General features: G+C 50.6%; 1 protein-coding gene across 1 annotated transcript in view; it reads right to left on the reverse strand.

Annotated features, from left to right (window-relative positions):
* The window catches only part of R3HDM2 (R3H domain containing 2), a 20,702-nt gene that overhangs the window by 8,741 nt on the left and 1,458 nt on the right, over positions 1–10,503 (reverse strand). Inside the window, exons 4-11 of the mRNA XM_010011923.1 lie at positions 10,080–10,206; positions 9,100–9,178; positions 8,198–8,257; positions 7,281–7,421; positions 6,800–6,908; positions 4,059–4,090; positions 3,907–3,960; positions 1,077–1,309 (exon numbers count right to left, since the gene is read on the reverse strand). Coding sequence (XP_010010225.1) covers positions 1,077–1,309; positions 3,907–3,960; positions 4,059–4,090; positions 6,800–6,908; positions 7,281–7,421; positions 8,198–8,257; positions 9,100–9,178; positions 10,080–10,206 — 835 coding nt within the window. The remainder of the gene's footprint in view (positions 1–1,076; positions 1,310–3,906; positions 3,961–4,058; positions 4,091–6,799; positions 6,909–7,280; positions 7,422–8,197; positions 8,258–9,099; positions 9,179–10,079; positions 10,207–10,503) is intronic.

A 10,503-nucleotide genomic window follows, 5' to 3' on the forward strand; every position in this document is an offset into this window, starting at 1 on the left:
GGGAAAGAGCTTCTGACAGTTGCCCAGGGGCTAAAGGCTGAGATGGGAAAAGAGTCCCAGAGTCCTCAGCACTTCCTCCCCCACAGAATAAATGGTGGTGGTTGGTTTTTATCTCTTGTTCCAAAGTGAAAATTCCTGGCTGTTGCTCACTGATCCTGCACAGCGATGGTAACCAGCTATCACGTGGCTCCTCAGTTATCACTGCACCATTAAAATCATCAAATCCCAGCCTGGTTTGGGTTGGAAGGGACCTTAAAGCTCATCCAGTTCCAACCCCTGCCATGGGCAGGGACACCTTCCACTTGAGCAGGTTGCTCCAAGCCCCTGTGTCCAACCTGGCCTTGAGCACTGCCAGGGATGGGGCAGCCACAGCTTCTCTGGGCACCCTGTGCCAGCGCCTCAGCACCCTCCCAGGGAAGAGCTTCTGCCTCAGAGCTCATCTCGATCTCCCCTCTGGCAGGTTAAAGCCATTCCCGTTGTCCTGTCCCTACAGGCCCTTGTCCAAAGCCCCTCTCCAGGTTTCTTATAGCCCTTTTAGGCACTGGAGCTGCCTTAAGGTCTCCCCTTCAGGAGCCTTCTCTTCTCCAGTTGCAGGCCTCTCCCTGTTGCTATGTTTGCTCTCAGGAGTACAGTGAATCATTTGGAGTGAACGTTGTAGGCAGACACCACTTAATGCACTCTTCGTCTGATGAGATAGACTGTGTCTGATGAGACAGTCTAATTGGTGACACACTTCCCTAGCCCTCCTTTGTTGGAAAGCAAGGAAAAGGGCCAGATGGTTTACCCCAACTAAAGGCTCCTTTAGGGCTGTGAGGGATTCTGGGGAGCAGAACTTACAGCACAGCAGGGGAGAGAAAACAACAGTTCCAGGGTTTGGGACTAACCAATGTCCTTTGTCTTGGGGAACTCTGCTAAAGGAAAGGAAGGTGTGATAGGGAGTAGTGAAAAAGCAGGTGATGAACCAAGGGGCATATCCCTGCCCAGGTAATGATGCCAACCATGTCCCATGACCAGAGCATCACAAGCTCCAGTTCCCCAGCCCGAAGACTCTGTCTGCAGGGGAAAGCGTAAAGTACCTGCCCGGGACGTCCTGCTGGCAGTGCTGCCTTTGCTGCTCCCGATGCTGTCCCCCCGTGTCAGGATGGAGATGCCACTGAAGCTGCTGGCTTTGGTAACGGGTGGCCGCAGGTTGCGGATGGAGCCATCCGAGTCTGTGCTGCTCCACGGCCGAGGCTCCAGCGACTTTATCTCGCTCTCGGTGCTGCTCTGGCGGCTGCCCGAGGCCCGGCTCAAACCGTCCCGGTTGCCCCTGCAGAGACCGGAGGAGTTAGACCGCACGTCCCAGGGCAGGGGGCAGCAGCAGGACCTGCAGCAGCGCTGCCACACTGCGGGGGGAGCCCCAGCAGCACCGGCTGGGACACAGCACACGGGCACTTCGGTAGGGACCTGACAGCAAACACACGCCCGGGGGCACAGCTTCCTTGGACATGCACTAGGAAGACCCAGAGGCTGCTGATCTTCCTTGGTGTGTGTTGAGAGCTGGCTCGTGGCCTTTTTCCCTAGCCAGATCCCCACCTGGAAGAGATGCCAGCAGAGTCAGAGCATGACCCCTTGCTAAAGCCCTCCTTGTCTCACAACAGGGAGCTTTTAACAGAGGCCTTCAAGACAAGGCTGATTGAGACCACTTTTCATACCAGCCCTGGTAAATCTTTCTGCTGAGCTGGAACACCTACGTGCTGGCATGTTGCTACACCCAGAGCTGTGCTCCCTCTTCATCACCCTCCCTTAGCCCCAGATCTGGCAACTTTACAGGACTTTACGGAGTATCAGCAACACATCCTGAGCAGTGAGCCTGGCTATCAGCCCAGCTGAGGATCACAAGCACAGGAATGGGTTCCTGGGTCTTTGCCAGGGAGGAGCGGAGAAGGCAGCACCGGAGGAGATGCTCAGGTAGTGCTGCAGGCTGAGCCCGGCAGCAGCTCCACACAGTTGTGGAGGGGAAAAGACAGGCTTAGAAGAAACTTCCAAAGTGATGCCCTAGGCTGCTGGGAGCATGGGAGAGCCAAAGCAAACACATCCCTTAGGAAACCTGAACAATGGTTATAGCCTTAAAGAGGTAAAGGAACTGGACTATGCAGACTCCTGCTTTTCCTACAGGTGCTCTCCAAACTCCAGGCATACTCTCACACTCTTGCTTTCTGAGAGCACTGCCCCAGCAGCTTCAGCCATGCATTTCTCTCCATCTGCTTTACTACAGCCTGTTTCCAAACGCATCCACCAGCAGAGAGCTCTCTGCAGTCACATCTGGGCTTCAGCAGCTTCCGAGTGAGTGGAGGATGTCCTGCTTTGTGTGCCCGGCCCAAGATGTATTGCTCTGAATGCCTGGCTTTGAGGGTGGTGTGTCTCTGGAGTTCACACTGGCATCACCTCCTGCACTACTCCAAGGGAACTCTTCTGAAGAGCTTGCCTACGTCCGTCCAGAGCTCAAAATGGTCCAAAGGCCACATATACTCCCCCTCTCTGCTATGCAAACCACAAAACAAAGAGAGCAGGTTAACCAAGCTCTTCAGGAACAAGTCAGAAAAGCTCCTAGTGCAGCCCTGGCTCCTAAAGCTGCAATCACATCAGCAACCCTCCCTATTCCATGAATCTGTGACCACCACTGCCACACGCAGACTCCAGGACACAGTCCCTGAACTGTGCTGAGGACACTTCATTTTCCACACCAGCACCCCTCAAAAGGCAGCCTGAGCCATGTGACAGACTGAGAGGAGCAAAGCTGTTCCCTGTACTTAGATCACAGACTGGTTTGTGCTGGAAAGACCCTAAAGCTCGTCCAGTTCCAACCCTCTGCCACAGGCAGGGACACCTTCCACTAGAGCAGGTTGCTCCAAGCCCGGGTCCAACCTGGCCTTGAACACTGCCAGGGATGGGGCAGCCACAGCTTCTCTGGGCACCCTGTGCCAGCGCCTCAGCACCCTCCCAGGGAAGAGCTTCTGCCTCAGAGCTCATCTCAATCTCCCCTCTGGCAGGTCAAAGCCATTCCCCTTGTCCTGTCCCTCCAGGCGTTGTCCAAAGCCCCTCTCCAGGTTTCTTGTAGCCCTTTTAGGCACTGGAGCTGCTCTAAGGTCTCCCCAGAGCACAGCAGAGGGGCAGGATCCCCTCCCTGACCTGCTGCTCATGCTCTGGGGGTGCAGCCCAGCACACGGGGGGTTTCTGGGCTCAAGCACACACTGAAGCCACGTCATGGAGAGCTTCTCACCCAACAACCCCAAGTCCTCCTCCTCAGGGCTGCTCCATCCAGTCTCCCCCGGCCTGTGTTTGTGCTTGGGGTTTGTGCTTCATCTCTAGAGCTTTGTCTATGAAATGAGAGGACAGCAGGCATGAGGGCCTTGACTTTCATGCCATTCTTTATCTTCCTCCTTTCAGCAGCCTCCTATAGCAAGGTGACTTGTCTCTAACTCCATCCTTCCAGCCCTTTCATCCACAGGAAAACTACTTAATAAGAAAATGCTGCTCATACATGTTCCCAGTGCCCCTGCAGCATACTCTGGTTGCAATGGAAGCCTGAGACACTTCAGTGCCATCACTAAGTAATCCAGTCTTTATAATGGGGGATTAGGAACAACCCCACCTATGTGGATGCTGATCCCTGTAAGGGCAGGGGCTTTCCTGGGAGAGAAGAGGCAGAATGGTTTGAAAACTGCTGAAATCCTCTGGCTTCCCCATTCTTCCCTGCCATTCCCACATTCCTGCCCCCCCCTCCATTTTCATTGATGGCTCAGCAAAAAAAGAACTCAAGAAATGGATGTTGCAAAAAAGACAGGTTCAGAACTTCACAAGCAGCCATGCATGGGGCAAACTTACTCAGCAGGACAAGGTACAAAATAAGTCACAGAGAGATACCTAAAAATCTGCCTCCGTTTGTGAGAACTAGAAGAAAAGGCTTCTTTGGAGATTCTGTCAGTTAACATCAGAAAAAAGCATCATTATAGAGTCATGCGGCTCTCTGCAGAGAAAGGCAGAGATACAGATAATGTCTGCTAAACAGTACTGACCTGCTGTCGGTGAGATATCCGTTCTGGCCAGCCTGGAAGCATGGGAAATACATGGAGATGGGAAGGAAAGAAAGGAGAGACTTAGTAACTTTGGAAGCAACAAAGCAATTTCAAAGCAAAGAGGAGCAAAGCACTAACAGTACGGGACTTGAACACAGTTTGTGTTGTGCACCAGTTACATGGTCACTCAGGAGTTGTGCTGCATAGCAGTCCCACTTGGCTCTCCATTCAGGCCCATTAGGAACCTTTCCTGGTACCTGTGACCCCGAGATATCTCAAGAGTTTGCAAATCTGAGTCCTCAGCTCCCTCCTTCATTGCTTTAAGGCAGCTTTGACGGTAGCTTTGTCAACAGAACAACCAAGGCTAGACACACAAGTCCCTTATTTGCTAAATGCAATTATCAGAGCCATGTAAAAAAAGGCAGAGGGCTCAAAGCCAGCCCAGGCCACCCTGTGAGAGTTGCCTCTGCCTCTGGAAGTCAGATGCAAAGCGCTGGCTCAGCCCATGAACATAGAGCAAGGGTAAGTACATGCCCACCCCATGTTGAGCCAACACAGGGCAGCACGTGCTCTAGTCCAGGACTACAGGCAGAGCTGCTTACTAACCTGTCTGGATGGCTTTGGGCCTGTGCATGGAAGACAAGTCCATGATCACAAACAGCTGGAGAGTCACTGGCTGAAGCCTGGTGACTCAACACAGCGGCTGCCTTAATATCCACCTTGGGCAGGCACATGGCAATTCCCATTAGGATGAATGAAAGGCATCTTCCCCAAGGTGCTCAAAAGCAGCAGGCAAGGAACTGGACTTTGAACGTGATCCACGGCAGATGGGCACTTGGAATTGGCCCTGATTCCATCATTTGGCACAGCATGGAGAGCTGCCTCCAGCTGGCAGACAGTATTCAACATAGCAGAGCACAGCAGCCTCTCTGAGCCAGATGTGAGCAAGGAACACGGCTCCAGCTTAGAGGAGTTCCATGTAGGGAGCAGAGATTTCAAGGAAGCAATAACCAAGCTGGACACTTCATAAGAAAGACAACAAATGTACCGCCCAATTCATCCTGTAAAGGCACAGAGCCCTGCCTGATACTCCAAGGCCAGCACTGCTCAGTCAGGAGGTCGAAGTTGCAGCTCCTTTCAGACTCATCCATTGATTTGCTAGTCATCCCAGAAATGCCACTGCAAAAGCTTATAATCTTGCTGGGCAGCAAGGAGCAAACCTGCCCCCTCTGTCAGTCCCCACACGTGTAGTAGGCAATTTAGGGAAGGAGCAGACTGGGGAGTGGAGGTGTGGCTCCTCTATCTCAAGGACTTAGACATCTTTGGTAGGAGCTGGAATTCAACACTAGGAAGAACACTAGGAAATTTGTGGAAAAGGCAATGACAAGATCTGACCTCTCAGTATACTCAAGGCCACCTTCTGCCACAACGTTCCAGGAGGTACCTGGCGAGTGTGTCATCCAAGCTTACCTCTCGCGCAAATATCCGCTCCCTGACCCGCTGATACTCTTCCTCTCGCTCTTCTATAGATTTGCTCCTTCTCCCATCCTGCAAGGGGAGTCTGATCTGAAGGGACAAACACATCTCAGCGGGTCAGCAGTTGCCAATGGGAGCAGGGGGCTCAGTCAGCTCCTGGCATTTTTATGCAGCAGTGTAAGTGGACGTGGATTACGGAGTGCGTGCATGATGCCTGGATGCAATGACATAGCCTCTGCCTTTGAACCTACCTTCTGAATACCTATGTCTAGGGATGAACATCCTGGAGGCCTTAGTGCACTCCACCTCCTGGATCAAGCACAACTACTCTGCCTGATACAGAAACGACAGATCAGGAATATCACCATGTGCTTCTGGAAGACAGTCTGTTCCCAGGGGTCAAAAGCTAAAGGCCGCTCTTTGGAGCATATGCCACCACAGGAAACTCCTGCCCAGACATGAATTCTGTGCTTCGTGGGTAGCTGCATCACCTGCAGAGTGCCACCATGGGGAAACCAGAAACTGATACTGATTGCAACGACCAGCTCCCCAGCCTGATGACTTTAAGTTCAGCAACGTGACCCAAAGGCAAGGGATAGGGGTATTCTGGGGCGATGTAAAGATAGGAGCTACAAGAGCAAAGAGCCTGAGATCCCTGGTGAATAGGTCTCCTGTCTCTTGCCTCTCCTGCCCCAGTTTTGACGTTCAAGAGTCTGTCTGACACAGGCTGGGAACACAGCCACAGATGAACAAGCTAAGCTCTGCATTATGGGTCTGGTGCCACCTGAGACAGCCTGAGGGCAGCCAGAGATTCAGGAGGGTTTTGAGCTTGGATGACTGGCAAAAAGTGTTTCATTTTGCCGATGGTTTCCTTCCAGCAGCACTCTGAGTCCTGTTGACTTCACAGCTGGACTCGCTGCAAGCCCCAGGAAGGGGTGGGAGAGATGCTTGGCAACACAGCTCTGGGGCATTTCCAAGGAAACCTTAGCAAAAGGCTTCACCTTAAAGCCTGGCCCAGCCACCAGATGATATTCAGGGTACAGGAAAGTACCCCCCATAGAATCCACACAAATTCTTCATGCATTTCCACAGTATTTTGTCAGGTTTTCAGGATATAGCTAGATGCAGCTGCTTGGGTGGGGCGGAAGCTTCTATTAAAGAAGGTTACTGCAGGAAACCCAAGAGAAATTGAGAGTTGTTCTCAGCTTAGAGAAGTCACATTTGACTTTCAGGAAGTGTGGAGACGCTGCATTACCACCCCTTACCTGATTATCATCTCGGTCCATGCTAGTATCATCTCGTTTTAGGATGAACCTCTGCGGGAACTCTGCATTCTTCTCATCTTTGATGTGCTCAGAGAACCTCTGCTCAGGGCTGCAGGAAGAACCAGCCCTTGTTAGAAGGGGAAACACAAGGCATAGAACTGCCTCCCTAAACCCACTGCTTTGCAGGGATTAAGGAGGTGTGCAAAGATATTTGTTGTGCTAAATCTTTCCTTTGTGAGGGCAACAAGAGCTCCTGCCTCTTCTCTGAGAACTAGAGAGCTAGAAAGGGCTTGCAGATACGACTGGAAATGAAGGATTCCCCTCTTCTAGAGAGGGGACCTGCCCTTCTTATGGAGGCAAAACCACATGGTGTTGGATCTGTCCTGCTCTGGACCAGGGCTCTGCATCTGGGGGTCAGGTAGCACCACACAGGGAAGGGGATTCCAGCCCAGTTGTTCTTCCCCCCCTCCTTCCCCCTTACATTCGTGTGTTACTGGTCTTGTTGATAATGACTGCCTTCCCAGTTTGGTCCACGTTATGGTCCATGCCAAAGTAGGCAGCTACCCGGTGCAGCAGCATCCTATGGTATGAGGTCATCTGAGGGAACTTCTTAAACTGATTGCTGAGAAGAGGGGAAAAAGCATGAGAATTTAGAAGGCTTTGAAACAGACAATGATAATCTAAAGAGAGATCAAGGCTGGAGATGCCTTAACCACACCCCACATCAGACCATGGCACATATCCCAGGCAGTTAGTCATGAATCAAGTCCTGCTTCTTACACCAAGAGTGAGCTTGGGCTTCCACTGCTTTGCCAGACAGAGCTGGGCTGAGTCAAGGGCTCAGGCTGAATAAGCCTGTCCTGAAACAAGACCAGCTGTGGAGAAATGCACCTGTTTGTTTCTAGGCAGGAACAGGAGCCAGAATTAGTACTTACACCATGACTTCCCTGATTTTAGCAGATACAGAAGTTTGCAAGCTCTGTGGCCAACACCTATTTGTTCTCACATTCTAGGATGTGACTCCTAAATCCCTGATTTAGGCTATGAAGAGAAGCACAACGGCACTAATGTCATTCTCTATGGACACCCAATTGATAAGAAACTCAGAAACCTTGTGTATGGATAAATGGAAGTGGAGGATCAAGGCCAGGCTGGACACAGGGGCTTGGAGCAACCTGCTCTAGTGGAAGGTGTCCCTGCCCATGGCAGGGGACTGGAATTGCATGAGCTTTAAGGTCCCTTCCAACCCAAACCTTTTTATGACTATGAGGATGTACAAAAGAACAGGCCTCCTCCCAGCGTGCCCCAAAAGACACTCCCTTCTTCCCTGGGTGCCCAAGCTCCTGAACTGGAAGTAACGAACCTCTTTTGCGTGACAAAAATGTGATGATCACTTACTTGTTATCACTAATAAATTCCAGAATCTCCTGTTCTAACTTTAGTAGCATCATTCTATCCCTGTCAAGAAAACAAAAAGGAAAAGGCCACCTTTAGAGAAATACAGCTTTCTCTGTGAGGTGCCCTTCCCTGTGACAAACTCACAAATACCTGGAGCAAGGAACACTGTTAACCAGGCTTCACACCCCCTCCACAGGAATGAACTAAGAAACTCCACATTTGTTCATATATAGTAAATGAATTGCCAGACTTTTTGCAGTTTAAAGTTGTTTTACTAAGTGGTGGGCTTTGGGTAATATTGCCTCTGCTCTGCTGGAAGCTCGACTGGTAGAGGCTCCAGCTTTGCTATTCCTATGCCAGCGTTTGGCTTGATTATATTTATTACTGACACAGCAGCGGTTCCTTTCGAGGTTGGGATTTGACAATCAGTTGCAGGAAAGGTTTTCAAGCAATCAAGATTCCTTCCTGCTTGCATTCAAACAAACACTATCTCTCCATCATACACAACTGCATGTTTTGCTTGACTGCAGTAAATCAAATCACAGTTTTCCTCTTTGTTTCTACACTGCCCCAGCTCCAGGAACACCCTCTGAATGCCGAAAGGTAAAACACACTTGCAGGTACTTTCCATAGTTGCTGTAGTGTCCCCTCCTCCCAAGACACAGCCAGACACATTCACACAAACTTCACAGGTTTAAGAATCAACCAAAGCATTCAAGGCCAGGTTGGATAGAGCCTTGGGAGACATGGTTTAGTGCGAGGTGTCCCTGCCCATGGCAGGGGGGTTGGAACTAGATGATCTCAAGGTCCTTTCCAACCCAAACTGTTCTGTGAGTCACTGGTCACCAGGTGCTCCCTCCCTTCACTCCGTTAGAAAGCAGTTTTAGTGAGAAGGGACCTACCGTGGGTTTTTTTTCAGTGTATTTACTAAAAATTCATGCAAATCTATTCCAGTGGAGTCTGTATATTCCTGGCTGGAATCTGAAAAAAACACAACAGCAGCAGCAGCAGAACAAGTTAACAAAACACTGCAACAGAATAGAGCGAAGGGAAGAGGTGCACGTCTTACTGTCCCCCCACTGCTGTTGGGGGGAATCGAGCCTCATCCTCAGCACTGAGTATTCATGACAGGAAGGGAGGAAGAAAAGGCCACCTTTTTACAGAGCTGCACAGGCTGGGACTGTATCACCTGGGCTCTGAACACAAACTCTAGGTCAATCGAGACCATGGCCCCTTTCTGCCGTGGGCTGCAGGAGCATTGGTACCAGGCACACAGAAGGAGGATGCCAGAGAGAGGGAGATGAGATCAGGTTGTGGAAGGAAACCTTGTCCCTAAATCCAACCACTCGGACCATAGTCAGGATATTCCATGCTATTATAGCATACTTCTGTACAAGCCATTTCTGCACCTTTGATCCTGGGTGCAGAAGAACCCTGTTCTTTCCCTCTCCCCACACCCTTTGTAATTTAAAAGCAATCACAGCAGAACCAGCAAGCAAAACTGAACCTGCACCAGTGCAGAGCTGCTGTCTGTACAAAGACTTCAGCTGCAATTTGCTCACCAGACTAAATGTCTCTCAGCCATTTTTATGCCCTGGAATCATACACGCAGGACTGTACAGCAGAAACTGAGCTGACCTTCTTGCAACCTCACATCTTGCCACATGTGGCAAATGAAACTGAAAGCAGAAGTCCTTATGGTGGGTGTTCTCGGGTTTGCATCTGCACTGTTAAAAAGCCACCAGATCACTAGGAACGATGCAGGAAGCCTGCAAGTCTGCTGGGGTACATGCCAATCTAAAGAAATCCTTCCCCTCACTCTGCAGGCTTTGCTCCAGAAAGGATGTCACAGAAATGATACAGCCACCATTGAGCACCTCACCTCGAGACAGCATTTTCCTCGGTGCCTTTTCTTTATTCTTGTCTTTTTCTTCTTTCTCCGCCCCATCTTTTGTGGACTTTTCCTCTTCCTTGTCAGAAGGGCAGCTAACGTGTAACTGAATGATATCCTGCAACAAAAAAACCCAGGCTGGTCTGAGTCACTTGAACATTCCCTGGAGCTGGGACAGGCAGCACTGAAAGGCAGGGGATTCAAGTCATGGATGTGAGCCATTTCACAAGCAGCCCCATTCTAAGAGCAGCCAAAGCAGTTTCCCTCCCTACCCTCCTTCCTTTGGCAGGCTCTGAGGGGACTCTCAACAGCATTTGTCACTGTTGTCACTTGCCTGGATCACCTCAGAATCTAAATCACATGCTTCCCTATTTGAAGCTGATAAGATGCTATTACATCTTTGTCTCAGGAATGC

Source organism: Nestor notabilis, unplaced genomic scaffold (assembly GCF_000696875.1).
Source record: "Nestor notabilis isolate BGI_N333 unplaced genomic scaffold, ASM69687v1 scaffold16650, whole genome shotgun sequence".
In the NCBI taxonomy this organism is placed as follows: Eukaryota; Metazoa; Chordata; class Aves; order Psittaciformes; family Psittacidae; genus Nestor; species Nestor notabilis.